Raw genomic sequence first — 17,905 nt, 5'->3', positions numbered from 1 at the left:
AGGGTCTGAATGAGGAACGAAGGAGGGGAAGTAGGGTCGGTCAGAAGCACGTGGTCTATGAATTCAAATTACAAAAGCGTTGTTTCTAACCTAACCAGGCCCAGAAAAACGCCATTCATAAACCATATGCATTTCATTTTCCTTCCATTTCATGCTTCTAAGTTAACCACCCCTCTGAATATCAGTCTGATTTATGCAATATCATCACGGGAATCCTGTGTGCCATGCCATCACCTCATCATAATTTCTTAAGAACCCAAGCCATATCAGTTTGTGACTGGTAAAATACTGAATACAGTGCCTTTGACAGAATTTTCGAGCTGTCTTTGCACAGCTTAGAGAGAAAATTAAAATCAACCATGTCATTGTTTACAACAGTAATATAGACAAATATAAATTAAATGCATGGACAGGGCATAACAAGGTTGATTAAAGTGTATAACACCACTTGGGTTGAGATGTCCTGGAAAAAGTTGAAAGAAAGTCATTTATCACCTTCCCCAACAAAAATAAAGTAGCATGGTTCCTGCAATTGATTCTAAATGGCCTTCCCTTTCCTCAATCTCAATTGAATTACACAGAGAAAGAGATTTTGTGCTGATTTAAAAATATCAGAAACACTGCAGCATTGAACAAACAATACCCAAAAAAACACAGTGCATTATCAATAAAAAATTCATCCAAAATCAGGAGACTGGCATCAAGGAAACCTGGATTCGATCATAATATAGAATCACGAGGCATTTAGAAACATCACTCGAAGCTTGCAAAACAATGATAGATGGCAAAACAAACATCAAAGAAGTAAATTCACATGACAATAAAGCCAGAGAATTGGTTTCCCTTTGGTAATATTAGATAGCATAATCATCCAGAAATATCAATGAACGAAAAACCAAGAGGCAGAAGCAGCATTTACCATAATGATAAATTGATAACAAAAATCTCCTAAACTACAGAGCATACTGCTTCATTTAATATACAAAAGACAGAAGTAACAGAATTATCAAATAAATGAGCACTAATACAGGGAATCCTCTCCATGTGGAAACCATAGCAATTACTGAGAAGGAATTCCATAACAAAGCATACATTTTAGTGATAGAAATGCCCTATAATGCTGCCAGACGCAAAATTGGTTACAATTTTTTGTGCTTCTCTTTCTTTACCCACCAAAGCTACTCCTTAAATTCAGGATCTTGTTTACCAAAGATCAATGGGAATTCCTCATACTCCTCAAAGAAACCATGTCTCTCAGCCATGCTCTTCAATGACTCATATATCTGATACATAGAAGGCCTATCCTTAGGCCTAGAAACCACACAAGTACAAGCAACCTTCAGAAACTGTGTAATTTCATCGTCATTACCTTTCCCACATAAAGCCTTATCAATGGCATCTTTACTTCGACCAGTGATTACTAAATGGTTAACCCAGTTAACCAAATTTCCCTCAAATCCTTCCTCTGCAATGCTCACTTCAATAGGCTTCTGACCAGTAACCAATTCTAACAGCAAAACTCCAAAACCATAAACGTCCCCTTTCAATGAAGCAACCATAGTGCTTGAGCACTCTGGAGCAACATAACCAAACTCTCCCAAATCTCCATTGATGAAAGAACTATCATTAGAATCACGAGAACCAACAAGCCTTGCCAGTCCAAAATCCGTTACCCTGGCATCAAAATCATCATCAATAAGAATCACATTAGAACTAACATACTGGTGCATATACGGTGATTGGCACCCATGGTGCAGCCAAGCCAATCCTCTTGCCACACCCACACCAATCCGAAGCCTGGTAGACCAATCCAAAACACCATGCTGACTCTCAACAAAACCATTTCCATGTAGCAGCGAGTACAATGTCCCATTAGGCATGTGCTTGTACAACAAAAGCCTCTCTTCCTCCACAACACAAAATCCCAACAATGGCACCAAATTGGGATGTCTAAGCTGCCCCAACCTATTCATCTCTGACTGAAACTGCTTCTCACCAAGCTTACAAGCACTTAGCCTCTTAATCACCAAGGCAGAGCCATCAGGCAACACTGCCTTGTAGGAAACCCCAGTTCTTGTAGAAATAATAATATTTCCAGCATTAAAACTGTTTGTAGCAACCAACAAATCAGCCAGTTTAATCTTAACAATGGGTTTCTGAAACAAAGAAACCTGAACAAGCTTATGTGAACGCAATAATTGAATCCAACTACTATCATCTTTCCCATCGTCAACACCATATCCTCTTTTCTTCCGATTATATCTAACGAAAAACCACCACCAAATCACAAACCCCAAAAACATAGAAAACAAAGCACCAATAACACCAGCAGCAATAATAATACCAAGACTCTTACCACTCAACCCTCCACATTTCCCCAAAGGCTTCCCACAGAGTCCTTTATTCCCTTCAAAACTTTCTCCTTTAAATTTCGCAAGATCAGACGGTATTGATCCAGACAGAGCATTCCCAGCAACAGAAAATTCCTTTAACCGATCCAACCGGCCCACTCCGTACGGAATCGAACCCGACAATTTATTGTTACTTAAGAAAAGTCTGTTAAGATACTTGCACTCAACTATCTGAGATGGGATGGGACCGGAAAGTTGATTGTTTGAGAGATCAAGTTTCACTATGAAAGGCAGCCAGGAGCAGAGCTCCACCGGAATCGGCCCGGAGATATCGTTATTCGAGAGATCCAGAGTTTGCAAGCTGTGACAGAGGTTCAAGGACTCGGGCAGTCGACCGGAGAGTTGCATTGAACCTAAATCCAGACTGATGATTCGGGCCTCCTTCTGGTTCCAACACGACACGCCGTTTAGCTTGCAGATTGACTCGACAGTGGTATTGGCGAAGGACCAGGAAAGCTTCCCTTCAGGGTCTTTGAGAGATGTCTGGATGCCTTCAAGACACTTCACATCATCATCAATGGAAAAAATAACAGAAAAAGAGGTCAAGACCAAGAGTGAAGCTAAGAAGAAGTAGATGTTCATGGTTTCTGTTGAGTGGTTTTGCAGTTAGGGTTAAATTTTGGGCGGTTCAAGGTTAAGAAAACAGAAGATGAGAAGAATGGGCGGCCATTCACTGCGTTTAGGGAGAGGAAGAGACAGGTAGATTTTTTCTGCCTGAACCAGTGGACACTCTACTTTGCGTGTCTTCTTGTGTTGACAGAATACGGCGTCGTTATAGTCCTTGAAGTGTAAATTGCGCAATTAGTACTTCGGTTAGTCCACTGTTAAGACAAAGTCAAAATTATTAATTGACTGGAATTAGGAGCTATTCAACCTTCATTTATGGAATTTTGTTGTTTATTATTATTATAATTTATTATAATTATATCAACATGAACACTCGTTTACCCATTTTGATCAGCCGGGTCAAACACCGTCGCTCTCAAATTTAAACGTGAGGCACACGGCTGAGGCAGTCAGGCTCAGATGAACCTAACTTCTATTCGTGTTTCATGACTAGTTAAATTAAGGTAAAAAGACTTATTCTCACCCGCGCTTTATGACCAACCCAAATTTATAGCCGTTATTTACTAAAAACTTGCATACTTATTTGTTTAGTATATTTTATTATTACTATTAAAAATAAAATTATTATTTAATAAAAACATTTAAAAAATTAAAAAATTATTATATTTTATTTTTTAATTTTAAAAATTTAATAAATTTTTTCAGACAAATCATCATTTCCGTTAGGATGTAAAGAAAAGTCGTTATCAATTGATGATGGTCAAAAATAAATTGAGATAAAAAAAGAAGTCAATAGAGAGAAAAAAACTCAACAATTACTATCTTTGGCCATTGACAATAGTAGTTAAAAACACTACAGGAGGAAATATTCATTTTTTAAATTTTGGGTAAGAAGAATTTGTTAAAAAACTAAATTTGAGAAAAAAAAGATAAATTTTTAGTTTTTTTAAATGATAATTTTATTTTTAACAATAATAACAAAATTTAACAAATAATATGAGTATTTAAATTTTTGAAAGTTAGTAAGTATAACCTTTGGTTTTGGTTAAATCTTGGGTGAGAATAAGTATTTTGGCCTTAAATTAAAGCCTTCTTTTCTTAATGGCCAAAGGACTATTTCCTACCCAAAGTGTGTTGATTTCTTAAGTTTTCCTTTGTTAACTTTGAAAACTCCATCTACTCACTTATAGACAGTTAAAATTAACGGTTTCAAAAGTAAAATTATCATTTTATCTATAAAATTAAAAATAAACTTAAATTTGATTTCATTTTTCCCCCTCTAAACCCTAAAAAGTAACAATTTTCTCTAACCCAAGTTTTCAAAAATAACATTTTTCTCTTAGGGTTTCTAATTTTTCAGATTCAATTTTTCAACAACATTTCTTTCTCTCTAAGGACCTCAAAGCGATGACTCTTTCTCTCCGACACGGCCTCCTTTCGATGGTTCTCCTAGGCGCGTCAATAATGATACCTAGGAGAACTACTGAAAGAAGGTCGCGTCAGAGAGGAAGAGATATCACCTGGAGGTCACGAGAGAGGAAAAAACATCACCGAAAAATTAAATCTGAAAATTAAAAACTCTGAAGGGAAAATGTTATTTTTGAAAACTTAGATTGAAAGAAAATTATTAGTTTTTAGGATTTATGGAGGAAAATGATATAATCAACGAACTCAGTTAATTTTAACCATCTATAAATAAATAAATGAGATTTTCAAAGTTAACGAGAGAAAATTTGAGAAACAACATACTTTGGGTGGAAAATAATCCTTTGGCCTTTCTTAATTTTGAATTTACTTTTTCTTTTTCAAATTAATCGGCATACGATACATTTTTTTCATTATTACTCTTAACCTCTTTTTCTTTACTTAAATTTAAAAAAGGGCACAGGATTATTTACCACCAGGTTTTACACTAATTTCAATAACATATTTATATCAGATATTCATTTATAAACTAACTTTTGGTAGAATTTTTTATTAAGATAAATGGTAAAATCGTCATTTTACTATTAAACTCTAAAACCTTAAGCATTTATATTATTTTTTCTTTTTAATTTAGAAAACTAACAATTTTTCTCTAATTTTAAATTTTAAAAAACTATATTTCTCTGTAAAGATAATTTCTTCCATCTCCAATGATCGATTGTCGTTCCCTTTGTCAGTCGACCTTACCACCATCTTCTTCTCTCCCTAGCAGCGTTTCCACTTGACCGATTTCATCAAGTAAAGACAAATTATCTTTGTCTGATAAAGAGACAAGTACAACGTCATCTTCTTGAGACGAATACATGCATCAAAAGAAATCAAATTTATAACAAAAAATTCAATGTGTTATATGAATTGGTTACATAAAATTATATGATATCAACATTATATATATATATATATATATACACAACACACACATATCATATATGATAAATCTTATAAAACAAAATAAATGACAAAAAAAATCTTTGATCTTAATACTGAACAACATGACATGAGTGAGGCTCTGATCCCACAAATGAAAACAATATTTCTATTGAAAGCAATATTGTTGTTTATTCCATATTTTAAATATACATAATAAAAATATACACGATGCTCTAACTATTGTTGTTCAAGCAAAACAATTAACATAAACTCTCATCTCTCTTGTGAGTGTCTTCTAGTCTATACCAGTAAAATATAAAAATGATAATACAATGATGATATTATTATAGATTTTTTATAATGGTAAGGCTAAAGACTTTATATTTGTAGGTATATTAAAAAAGCAAAAAAAACTACCATCAAGAAAACATAATTACTGTTTTTAATTTTTAATTAATTATCAGTTTAATAATTATTATTCACTTGTAAAAGAGAGTTTAAAAATAATAAATATAATGATTATTAAATCTCAAAAGAGAATTATGAAATTTTGATATAATAACTTTTAAAAAAGGTTATGAAGAAATAATGCTTAGATTAACCTTCAAAAGAAAGTTATAAGAAAATAACTTAATAATTATCTTTAATGTAAATCAAAATGCTTTTATGACTAACAACTATGCCTAACGAAAAACCACCACAAACACAATCCCCAAAAACACAGAAGCCAAAACACCAATAACACCAGCAGCAATGAAAATACCAAGACGCTTACCAGGCGACCCTCGGCATTTCCCCAAAGGATTCCCACAGAGTCCTTTATTCCCTTCAAAACTTTCTCCTTTAAATTTCGCAAGATCAGACGGTATTGATCCAGACAGAGCATTCCCAGCAACAGAAAATTCCCTTAACCGATCCAACCGGCCCACTTCGTACGGAATCGAACCCGACAATTTATTGTTACTTAAGACAAGCTTGTTAAGATACTCGCACCCAACTATCTGAGATGGGATGGGACCGGAAAGTTGATTGTTTGAGAGATCAAGTGTCACTATGTAAGGCAGCCAGGAGCAGAGCTCCACCGGAATCGGCCCGGAGATATCGTTATTCGAGAGATTCAGAGTTTGCAAGCTGTGACAGAGGTTCAAGGACTCGGGCAGTCGACCGGAGAGTTGCATTGAACCTAAATCCAGACTGATGATTCGGGCCTCCTTCTGGTTCCAACACGACACGCCGTTTAGCTTGCAGATTGACTCGACAGTGGGATTGGCGAAGGACCAGGAAAGCTTCCCTTCAGGGTCTTTGAGAGATGCCTGGATGCCTTCAAGACACTTCACATCATCATCAATGGAAAAAATAACAGAAAAAGAGGTCAAGACCAAGAGTGAAGCTAAGAAGAAGTAGATGTTCATGGTTTCTGTTAAGTGGTTTTGCAGTTAGGGTTAAATTTTGGGCGGTTCACGGTTAAGAAAACAGAAGATGAGAAGAATGGGCGGCCATTCACTGCGTTTAGGGAGAGGAAGAGACAGGTAGATTTTTTCGGCCTGAACCAGTGGACACTCTACTTTGCCTGTCTTCTTGTGTTGACAGAATGCGGTGTCGTTATAGTCTTTGAAGTGTAAATTGCGTAATTAGTAATTCGGTTAGTCCACTGTTAAGACAAAGTCAAAATTATTAATTGACTGGAATTAGGAGTTATTTAACCTTATATTATTATTATAATTACTATTATAATTTATTATAATTATTGAGGGTCAACATCCCCGGTCAAACACCATCTCTTTCAAATTTTAACGTGAGACCCACGGCATAGGCAATCAGGCTCAGGTGGACCTGACTCGTATTCGTGTTCCATGGTTAGTTAAATTAAGGTAAAACGACTTATTCTTATCCGCGCTCTAGGACAAACCCAAATTTATGTATGTTATTTATTAAATATTTAAATATTGTTTGTCTATTATATTTTTTTTATTATTAAAAATAAAATTATTATTTAATAAAAATATTTAAATTTTAAAAAATTTACTATAATTTTTTTAATTTAAAAATATAATAAATTCTTCAAGATAAATCACCGTTTTGAAATAGAAAGAAATATTATTATCAATTGGTGATAGTAAAAAATAAACTAACATTGGACGCTGAAAATACCTTAGAGAAAAGTATTTATCTTTCAAACTTTAGATAGGAAATTTTTTTTTAAAAAACTAAATTTAAGAAAAAAATGATAAATTTTTAGTTTTTAAATATTTTTATTAAATAAGAATTTTATCTTTAATAATAATAACAAAATTTAATAGACGATGTAAATATTTACGTTTTCAAAAATTAATAAATATAACTTTAGGTTTGCATTAACCCTTGAGTGAGAATAAGTCTTTTGACCTTCAATTAAAGCCTTTTTTTTCTTAATTTTAAATTTATTTTTTATTTTTCAAATTAATCGGCATAGGTTAAATTTTTTTCACTGTTGGTTTTGACCTCTTCTTCTTTGCTTGAATTAAAAAAATAAAAGCGGGGGATACTAATAACTTATATGGGAGCTAAAATTCACTTTCCTAAAATATATAAATAAAATTTACTTTTTAAGATACTTTCTTGAGTTTTTGGTAACTAATATTTTTTTTTAAGGCAAAAGATTATTTTTCACTCAACTTTAATAAAACGGTAATTTTTTTAATTCTTAAGTTTGAAAAATCTTGCATATTAGATTTGTTAATAAAATAAATTATTTTTTTTTCATAAAATTAATGAAAGATAAGTATACCTTATGTCTATATTGTACTAAAATTAAATAATAGTTTTTTCTTTAAAAAGATTATAAAAATTTTATCAAGTACATTTTATGATATCATTATCTTTGTTTATTATCAATTCAATCAAGATCCATTAAATCTCATTCAACGAGTAGGACTATTTGTGATGACAAGATCTCAATTAACACATGTGGAAGTAGTCACGAAATCGGTTGTCAACAACTAAAATAACGCTTGGGGTCAATTAATCTACTAGAGAAAAAAGTAGATTTAGATTGTAACGTAAGGGTGGCAATACGTTTAATTGGAAGAGAACGAGATATTAGTGATGACAATGAGGTTTGAGGGAAAAACAAATTGGTGGTAATAACAAAAAAGCGAGATTTGGAGGAAAAAATTATAAATTAATAGAATAAAAATATAATTTGTTTGTACTATTATAAGCGAAAGTGATACTAACTTTATTCAATATGATACAAAATAACAAAAAGACTTTTTGCTGGTTACAACTAACTTTATCATATGGGTGGAAAATTAGACATTTCAGACTTAAAGATGAGGAATTGATCTTTCATCAAAGGTTGGGCCAACACCAGTGGAATTGGAAAATGATAAATAGCTGAAAATACATGAATATCTAATGAAGCAAAGATTGGGATTTGGGACCATGCCACCGAGAGTGAGAGGAAGATTCTGATGAGAAAAATGGGGTCATAAGGGCTTAACTTTACATGGGGCCGAACCAAAACTTGTTTTTATCCTAAGCAGTGGAGGAGAGAAAGAGAAGTGTAGAAAAAAGGGAAAAGGACATTCTACGTATACAAGAATCCTGGAAAGTTTGTTTTGAATAACACGCAAGTTTAAACTCCACGTTACGCAATTTATTGGCCAAAAGAGACATGTGAAGACCCATGTTGGAATGGCATAGCCAGCTGCTGCATTGTTTTGTTCTAATTAAGTTAAGCCTTTAGGCAAATAATTTGGAACCCCACAGAATAATCTGCCTCCTGATCTTCACTACTTTCCAAAAGCAATGTGACATTACATTTGTTGTTTTTTTTTTTTTTCTGCTATAGATTATACTATGCTCTTCCTGCCAATTGATATGACTATAGAGGCCAGAAGAAACAAGGAGAAATCAACTCCCTCCTCTACCTATGTAGGTCTACGTTACTTTATTTTTCTGAACTATATATTTTTACAAGGAAAGATAGAGACAAATTTGAGAAAACTTTTAAGTCTTTCCTTTTGAAGTAATAATTTGGTCTTCTTCCTCATAATCTGAGTTGGGCTTCACCCCAGTTATTGGGCTTCTTCCAATTCATTTACCCAAATCTAACACCTTTATCAGATCTTCAAATTGGTCTTCTTCCTCCTGATCTGCTATTTTATTTTTGGCCGGAAGAGTTATTCCCGCCCAAAGTTTGGTATAATTTCAAACTTCTACTATTAACTTTTAAAAACTTAAATACCTACCATTTTATTAAAGTTTATAGAAAGATTAAGAATAAAAATTTCATTTAACTAAAAATATTTAAAAATTAAATATTTATTATATTTTTCTTTTAAGTTTAAAAATCTAAAAATTCTACTCTTCCATAAAATTTGAAAAATGATATTTTTTCTCTTAAGATTTTATTTTTTCTCTTTCTTCTTTGATGTAAGGATGACAACAGAGAGGAGATCTCAACCCTCGTCTCCCTCCTTAGCCCGTCCCTTTTATAAGGATAACAAAGATTTTTTGTTTTCTTTTCGTAAAGATAAATCTTATCTTTGTTTCTACGTAGAAAAATTATTTTCCTATACCAAAGAGAAAAAATTTTCTTTTCATATTCTTTAAACAGAACACAAATATATTAAATAATAAAATTAAAATCAATATATTATTTTAAATAATATAAATATTATATATTAACTAATTTAATATATATATAATTAGATTTAAATAAATTTAAAATATATAAATAATTTAAAATTATAAAAATTTGTTAATATTTTAAATAAATATATTAATATTGAAAGGACGAAATTTAGACAATAATAGAGACAAAAACAAGGATGGAAACGAAGGTAAGATGAGAGAGAGAGAGAGACATGTATTTTTATTTCTAATATTTTTTTCCTTCGTATTCCCATCCCATCGCCATCCTCTTTCCCTGTTTATCATCTCTTCTATCATCCACACCATCCTCTCTTCTTCCTACTATATCTAAGGAAAAACCACCACCAAATCACAAACCCCAAAAACACAGAAACCAAAGCACCGATAATAATACCAAGACTCTTACCCTTGAACCCTCCACATTTCCCCAAAGGCTTCCCACAGAGTCCATTATTCCCTTCAAAACTTTCTTCTTTAAATTTCGCAAGATCAGACGGTATTGATCCAGACAGAGCATTCCCAGCAACAGAAAATTCCTTTAACCGATCCAACCGGCTCACTTCGTACGGGATAGAACCCGACAATTTATTGTTACTTAAAACAAGTTTGTTAAGATACTTGCATCCAACTATCTGAGATGGGATGGGACCGGAAAGTTGATTGTTTGAGAGATCAAGTGTCACTATGTAAGGCAGCCAGGAGCAGAGCTCCGTCGGAATCGGCCCGGAGATATCGTTATTCGAGAAATCTAGAGTTTCCAAGCTGTGACACAGGTTCAAGGACTCGGGCAGTCGACCGGAGAGTTGCATTGAACTTAAAGCCAGACCGATGATTCGGTTCTCCTTCTCGTTCCAACACGACACGCCGTTTAGCTTGCAGATTGCGGCGACGGTGGTATTGGGAAAGGACCAGGAGAGCTCCCCTTTAGGGTCTTTGAGAGATGCCTGGATACCTTCAAGACACTTCACATCATCATCAATGGAAAAAATAACTGAAAAAGAGGCCAAGACCAAGAGTGAAGCTAGGATGAAGTAAATGTTCATGGTTTCTGTTAAGTGGTTTTGCAGTTAGGGTTAAATTTTGGGCGGTTAAAGGTTAAGAAAACAGAAGATGAGAAGAATGGGCGGCCCTTAACTGGGTTCAGGGACAGGAAGAGATAGGTAGAGTTTTTCTGCCTGAACCGGTGGACACTCTACTTTGCCTGTCATCATTTGTTGACAGAATACGGTGTCGTTATAGTCTTTGAAGTGTAAATTACGGTAATTAGCAATTCGGTTAGTCCACTGTTAATTCAAAGTCAAAATTATTAATTGACTGGAATTTGGAGTTATTCAATCTTCATTTATGGAATCTTTGTTGTTTATTATTATGATAATTACCATTATACTTTATTATAGTTATTGAGGGTCAACATGAAAACTCGTTTTTTGATCTCCCGGGTCAACACCATCGCTTTCAAATTTTAACGTGAGGCCCACGGCTCGGGCAGTCAGGCTCGGATGGACCTAACTCTTATTCGTGTTTCATGATTGGTTAAATTAAGGTAAAAAAGACTTATTCTCACCGCCGGTTTACGAAAAATCCAAATTTATTTTAGTTAATTATTTAAATTTTAAATTTTTTTTATTTATTATATTATGTTGTTATGCTAAAAAATAAAATTATTATTTAATAAAAATATTTAAAAAACTAAAAATTTATTATATTTTTTATTTTGAATTTAAAATTTTAACAAATTTTTTTAGATAAATCATCACTTTCGTCAGTATAGAGAGAGACATTATCGTCAATTGATAATAGTTAAAAATAGATCAAGATGGAGAGAGAACTTGACGGTCACCATCTTTGGTTGTCAACAATGATGACTGAAAAAACTTAAAAAAAAATTATTTTTCAAACTTTAAATTGAGAAAATTTGTTAAAAAACTAAATTTGATGAGAAAATATGATAAATTTTTAGTTTTTTAAATATTATTATCTTTGTTTATTATCAATTCAATCAAGACCGATTAAATCTGATTTAACTAGTATGTATATCGAAAATAGAAAATGCGAGTTAATTGGGACTACTTGTCAGGTTGGCGATGCAGGATGGGCTAGTGGACACCTGATCGATGACGACGAGGCAAAGTAGAGTATCCACCGGCTCAGGCGGAAAACTTTAAGTTAGCAAATGGCGAAAGCGATTCTATTGTGGTTGTGTTGTGCTCGTTAATCTTTCCTTGAGGTAATAAATTGGTCTTCTTCCTCGTCATCTGAGCTGGGCTTCTTCACCTCAATTATTGGGCTTCTTCATATGCATTTACCCAAATCTAACACTTACATCATATATTCAAATGGTTTTCCTCCTCATGATCTGCTACTTCGTTTTTGGCCAAAAGACTTTTTGGCACCCAAGGTTTAATGAAATTCCTAATTTTACCCTTAACTTTTGAAAACTTAAATATTCATCCTTTTGTTAAAATTCACTACAGGATTTGTCATTTAGCGAAAAATATTTTAAAAATTAATAATCTATTACATTTTTCCTCTAGGTTTAAAAATCTAACAATTCTCCTCTCCCACAAAGTTTGAAAAGTGATAATTTTCCCCTTAAGGTTTTATTTTTTTTTTCTTTTTTAATATAGGGATGGCAACAGAGAAGGGTAAGAAGGGGATCTCAATACCCATCTCCCTCCTTGGCCTGTCCCCATTACGGGGATAACAAAAATTTTTCATTCTCTCTTCGTAAAGAAAAATCTCTTTTACGTCTCTGCAAGGAAAAATCCTCTCTTTGTATCCATAAGGAAAAATCTTTTTCTCATACTCTCTAAACACAACATAAATATATTAAATAACAAAATTAAATAAAATTAAAACCAACCTACTATTTTTAATATTACAAATATCATATATTAATCACTTTAATATACACAACAAAACCTAAATAAATTTGAAAAACATAAATAATCTAAAACCATAAAAATATATTAGTATTTTAAATAAATATATTAATATAAAAAGAAGAAAATGGGGACAAAGATATGGATAGGGACAGAGACAGGGACAGGGTGAGGTGGGGACGGGGGCAAGGTGGGGTAGAGAGGGGACACATGTATTCTCATTCTCAATTACGGAGACTTTTTTCGTTCCTATCCTCATCCTCTTTCTCGTTTCTATTAAAGAATCTCTTTCCTGTTAAAATCATGACCCTTAAAGTCAAACAAAAATTGTCATCTCTACTTCGACATTTATTCTTCAACCAACCTCTTATACTTGCACACCCTCCAATCTCTCAGATGAAGACAAATCATCAAACAATTGGAGAAAGGCCAATGATTCATCGACAAAAATCTACGTGACATGATTAGAAAATAAATTATTTTCAAACATGATTCATTTAGTAGTCATAGAGATTAATCTACTTTTATGATGGGAGAGGGAGAATATACATACACACACACACACACACACCTATACTTACCTTTGATAACAAGTGAATGACATTGCAATCATGATGTAGTGTTACATTCCACCTTTCCTATGATGTATTATTTGCTCTTCCAAAAATGAATAAGAACAAACTATTAAAAAACGTTTTCAAAATATATAAATAGGCTCTAGATCTTGTTTTTCTCACTTTATATGGTAAAAGCATAATTGCTTATTTAAGGTGTGACATCGCATGTTGTTTCAATAGACAGTCAAATATTTGATGGTCTAAGATAAGGCATATATTTCAGAAAGTTATGTTAGTTTGATTGTTGTCTTGTCTACAAGCTTCCACCATAACCACACCATAAAAGGCTTTGATTGGTAGCTTTATAGTATTAATATGTCTTCACCATTTAAGCTTACACACATCAATAAAACCAGTCCAAATACAGGATACCCATGATTTTAAAAACAATTAATTACTGGCTTATCTTCATGTCACCCAAATGGATGGTGGTATAGAAGATCGAATTTGCAGGGAGACAAAGAAATTATAGCATTAATTTTAGCCTTAACAGTGAGCAGACCTGACTTGTCAAAAGACTTATTCCCACATAAAGTTTAGTGTATTTTTAAATTTTTATTTGTAAAATTTTAAAAATTTAACTATTTAGACGGATAAAATTAACAAAATTTATTAATTGTAAGGGTAAAATCATCAATTGATTAGTGATATTAAAAAATACAAAAATTTATATAATTTTCCCACTCTAATTTAAAATTTTAATAATTTTTTTTCAAGATTAAGTTTTAAAAAGTTATATTTTCCCCTTATGGTTTCAATTTTCTAATAAAACCTCTCTCTTTCTGGCAACTAGTGCCCTTCGGCCCTCCTTGTCCCTTCTTCTAGACTTGTCATGGTTGGGGAAGATAAATTATCTTCGTCCAAACAAATCGACAAAGATGAAAAAATTGTCTTTGCTTAAACGAATTGTGCCAGGAGAGGGCGAATTTCAAGTTGTCGAAGAGGGAGAGACGTCACTAGGAGGGATAAAGAACGCTGGAGAAATTGACCATTCACTGGAAAATTGTCTTTGAAAAATTGAAACCCTAGGGGGAATACAACTTTTCAAAGTTTAATCCTTAGGAAAAATTGTTAGTTTTTAGGATTTAAGGGGAAAATAAAATAAATTTTTTTTTGGTATCACTGATTAAATGATAATTTTATTTATAGTACTAACAGATTTTATTAATTTTAACAGTTCATGAGTAGATTTTTGAGTTTTTAAAACTTTGCTGGTAGAAGTTCGTAATAGACTAAACTTTGGGTGGGAATAAGTTTTCTGGCTTAATAAAAATATGTCTACATATTTTGAGTACACAAAATAAATATATAGATGATATATCATTATTTCATATAACACATCATATATATATCATTTTGTATAATTATAATTAAAATGTAAAAAATATATATATTAATAATAACAATAATAATAAGTATTTATATATCTCCTAATTAACTTAATTTTATAACTCAATTTTCACCTTTTGATCATGACTTATACAATACCTCAAAGTTTTGTTAATTTGTTGCATTCATTTTTTTAGTTTTGACACAACAAAATACACATGTTTAAATTTGAATATAACAAATAAAAGATTATATAAAAGTTAAAAAGAAATATGTAAGACTTGGAAGACTCTAACTTTTATATAACAATTGTTGGTACTCGATCAGAATTCTTTATAAACATAAATTTTTAATAATATATCAAACCATATTAAAAATATTATTATATTTAATTCTTTCACTTAGTCAAACACGCATTATCTTCACTTTGAACCGTCATACACATCATGTACATAATTTAATATTTGTTCTGTAATAAGCATGCTGTAAAAGTTTCGATAGCCTGACATCATCTTAGTAACTCCATAGAAAATATAGTGTTCCTTTTTCTAACATGTGGTAGCCCATGCCCTTTCATTATTATACAAATATTAGAAGAATCACATCTCAAAAATTAGTTATTGAGATAAGAGAGTCTAAAGCCATATAAACTTTATATTAGTTGTTTATATTTTTCAATACGAGATCCAAGTATGATAGTATATTATAGTCATATTGATTTGGCTACACCAACTTGCATTTTAAATTGACAGGCTTGTCCTTTAAAATGGAAAAAAATCAGCCACAACCAAATCACTCGGAGAAGAATCACACCATCTCCAAGAACAAGGCCATATAAACAAACCATTTTATTGCCCGTTCACATGCTTTCAATCAGAAAGTTTTCAACAAAATTTCAACACCACCCAAATATAATTAAGAATTAGGTACACAAAAGAAAATGATAATTATATATAATAAATAAAAATAAAAGTTTGAGATATTTTCCCAAGTTGTTCAAGTTTCATAGACAGCAACGCAGAGTACCTGGTTCTCTATCATTTCACAACAAAAGAAACTAGACAAGACAAACAAGAATCCCCCACAACGAAAAGGACAACCCCATCTCTGTACAAACAAGGAATCACCTAATGGACTATTACTTTAATCCTATTTTATCTTTAATTAATTATCTAATTTCCCACATTAATTCAACCTTTACATCACCTAATTTAATTTCATTAATCATAATATTCTTCAAGCAACACTGATAATGCTATCACCACTTGACATGGCCTGGAAAGCAGACGAGTGTGATGTCGTCGGAGCCGCCGGCCTCTCGTCCGAAGATGTTGGTGGTGCTGAGAGTTTCAGTGACAGAGGCAAAGCCGGCTCTATGGCTTGGGTTTGCATAGCTTTCTGGTTCAAGTTAAGATCAGCCATTTTTGAGGATGGAGGCAATGGAAGAATTGGTATTGGACGGATGGGCTTTGTTAATGGTTTCTGTTGGCTGCTGCTTGGACCTAAAGTTAGATTCTCCATGGAGTTTTCTCCGGCTACCGGTAACGATACTGGAGCGAGCTTCACTGGATAAGCTGACACAGCAAAACCTCCTGGCTGTTGTGGCTGTGTCGACGCTGCTACCGTTTCTTGACGAGCTCGATCTTCTTCCATTGATGAACCCGCGAACTGCAGATTAATAATTATTAGAATTAACGCAATGAACATACCAGGTTTATTCTGATTTAAAAAATGAATTCAGTGAAACAAAATTTACCGATTCAGTTGTGATGTCAAAAAGACTAGATCTGCGGCGCCTCCGATTCTGATTAAAACGGCGGAGGAAATACTTCTGGGCATGGCTAGCAACTTGAGTAGGTGTGCGAGTCTTCACAAAGTTCCGAGAAATTCCTCTCCAATCTCCTTTTCCAACTTTCTGTAAACCTAACAAGAATAGTCTGTGCTCTTCCTCTGTCCATGGAACACCTATAAAATCCAACACAAAAAAATAAATAAAATTAAATAATTTATACTTAAATCAGATCTTAAGCTATCGAAAAGTACCTCTCTTGCGCTCACGGCTCCTGCCGGATGCGTGAACGACGTCATCGGAGACATAACCAGCATCAGCGTTTGAATCTTGAGGTTGATCAAACTGAGAAAGATTATTCATGCTAACACTTTTCCTGAAAGAGGCGCCCTCGGTGACTCGTACACCAAACAACATGATTCCATTCTGATTCTCCCCACTGCCACCGCCGCTGTTTCCACCACCGAAAGCCTCCGAACAGGTTCGCGAGTTGTGGCCGTTGTTGCCGCACTGAGAGCAATTTCGAGACATCTTTGCTATATAGATATCCAAATTCCAAACCAATCTCTCTCTCTCTCTCTCTCTCTCTCTCAGTCCATGCAACAAGAGAAAGCAATTGAAACAAATGGCTTCTAGTTATAGATAAGGAGACCATAATTTTTTTTTAAGGGTTACCATTGACCTTTCCAGATGGTAAATCAGAGCCGTTGAATGTGAGTCGTACTTGGTAACGATACGACCAAGGGAAACTAGTCTTGTAATATCCCATGTAGAGAATCATTGGAAGTGTGAATAATCCTGTGTAGAAAGTCAGACAAACAGATTACGGGCACTGGTCAATGATCATGCAGCCCAAAGATAATATGGTACATGCGATGTTTGGAGCAATGTGATTGGCTGGCAGAGGCATGTTCATGAGTAAAATAAGTAAAAAAGATGAAAGGAAATGTGCGGGGGGATGAGTGGAAAGTAACGGAGGGAAAAAAGGAAAATAAATAGTTAAATAATAATAAATGGAAAATAAAAAAATAGATGGTGGAGAGAGGAAGTGAATTGTGGACCGTCAGGTTGGCATATTCGGATGTTGTCGTGTGGGCGTGAGCTACAGTAGATTAAATTAGCGTATTGGAAGGTGGTGGGTGAGAAGGATAAGAGAAAATGGAGCCCACTCCGTATCAAACACATAATCTTCTTTCTCTAACTTCACCAATCCCTTCCCTTCCCTTAACCTCAACCTTCACCTTTATATGTGGCTGTGCTGGGTGCTGGTGGCTGGTGGAGTCTTTTTTTAATATTTGATAGTTCGATTTCTGGGTG

At 33.4% G+C, this 17,905-nt stretch overlaps 3 protein-coding genes across 6 annotated transcripts; all 3 read right to left on the bottom strand.

The window, feature by feature from the left end:
* Positions 1-821: 821 nt before the first annotated feature.
* Positions 822-11,069, bottom strand: LOC123207398 (probable inactive receptor kinase At1g27190). Of its 2 annotated transcripts, XM_044624794.1 has the most exons (3): positions 10,467-11,068; positions 2,528-2,556; positions 822-2,422 (listed from the first exon to the last, which is right to left on the bottom strand). In XM_044624794.1, exons 1-3 carry the CDS (start codon positions 11,012-11,014, stop codon positions 1,179-1,181), a joined length of 1,821 nt encoding a protein of 606 aa, XP_044480729.1. In that variant the 5' UTR covers positions 11,015-11,068; the 3' UTR covers positions 822-1,178. The 2 variants fall into 2 exon arrangements, with proteins under 2 accessions (XP_044480729.1, XP_044480728.1); XM_044624793.1 differs by lacking the exon at positions 2,528-2,556 and having other exon boundaries at positions 822-2,365; positions 10,378-11,069.
* LOC123207397 (probable inactive receptor kinase At1g27190) lies at positions 5,103-7,029 on the bottom strand. Of its 3 annotated transcripts, none has more exons than XM_044624789.1 (2): positions 6,109-7,029; positions 5,103-5,249 (listed from the first exon to the last, which is right to left on the bottom strand). In XM_044624789.1, the coding sequence occupies exons 1-2, from the start codon at positions 6,743-6,745 to the stop codon at positions 5,137-5,139; spliced, it is 750 nt and encodes a 249-aa protein (XP_044480724.1). In that variant the 5' UTR covers positions 6,746-7,029; the 3' UTR covers positions 5,103-5,136. The 3 variants fall into 3 exon arrangements, with proteins under 3 accessions (XP_044480724.1, XP_044480727.1, XP_044480726.1); XM_044624792.1 differs by having other exon boundaries at positions 5,103-5,184; positions 6,109-7,025; XM_044624791.1 differs by having other exon boundaries at positions 5,103-5,222; positions 6,109-7,024.
* Positions 11,070-15,726: 4,657 nt separating the features above from the next.
* On the bottom strand, positions 15,727-17,210 carry LOC123207394 (transcription factor MYB1R1-like). The gene is made up of 3 exons (XM_044624786.1): positions 16,843-17,210; positions 16,556-16,764; positions 15,727-16,467 (listed from the first exon to the last, which is right to left on the bottom strand). The coding sequence occupies exons 1-3, from the start codon at positions 17,117-17,119 to the stop codon at positions 16,036-16,038; spliced, it is 918 nt and encodes a 305-aa protein (XP_044480721.1). The 5' UTR covers positions 17,120-17,210; the 3' UTR covers positions 15,727-16,035.
* Positions 17,211-17,905: the final 695 nt, after the last annotated feature.

Source organism: Mangifera indica, unplaced genomic scaffold (assembly GCF_011075055.1).
Source record: "Mangifera indica cultivar Alphonso unplaced genomic scaffold, CATAS_Mindica_2.1 Un_0075, whole genome shotgun sequence".
NCBI lineage: Eukaryota > Viridiplantae > Streptophyta > Magnoliopsida > Sapindales > Anacardiaceae > Mangifera > Mangifera indica.
The sequence above is the reverse complement of the archived record's forward strand: the minus strand, read 5'-3'. Positions and strand labels throughout refer to the sequence as shown.

Excerpts from the sequence above, each read along its gene's own strand:
- LOC123207397 (XM_044624789.1), bottom strand. The coding sequence starts at position 6,745 with ATGAACATCTACTTCTTCTTAGCTTCACTCTTGGTCTTGACCTCTTTT. Across the intron at positions 5,250-6,108 it reads GAAATGCCGAGGGTCGCCTG|ATGACGTTGTACTTGTCTCT; the intron begins GTAAGCGTCTTG and ends CGTCTCAAGAAG.
- LOC123207398 (XM_044624793.1), bottom strand. The coding sequence starts at position 11,014 with ATGAACATTTACTTCATCCTAGCTTCACTCTTGGTCTTGGCCTCTTTT. Across the intron at positions 2,366-10,377 it reads GAAATGTGGAGGGTTCAAGG|GGTTGAGTGGTAAGAGTCTT; the intron begins GTAAGAGTCTTG and ends GGAAATGTGGAG.
- LOC123207394 (XM_044624786.1), bottom strand. The coding sequence starts at position 17,119 with ATGTCTCGAAATTGCTCTCAGTGCGGCAACAACGGCCACAACTCGCGA. Across the intron at positions 16,765-16,842 it reads GAGCCGTGAGCGCAAGAGAG|GTGTTCCATGGACAGAGGAA; the intron begins GTACTTTTCGAT and ends TGGATTTTATAG. Across the intron at positions 16,468-16,555 it reads TTGACATCACAACTGAATCG|TTCGCGGGTTCATCAATGGA; the intron begins GTAAATTTTGTT and ends ATTAATCTGCAG.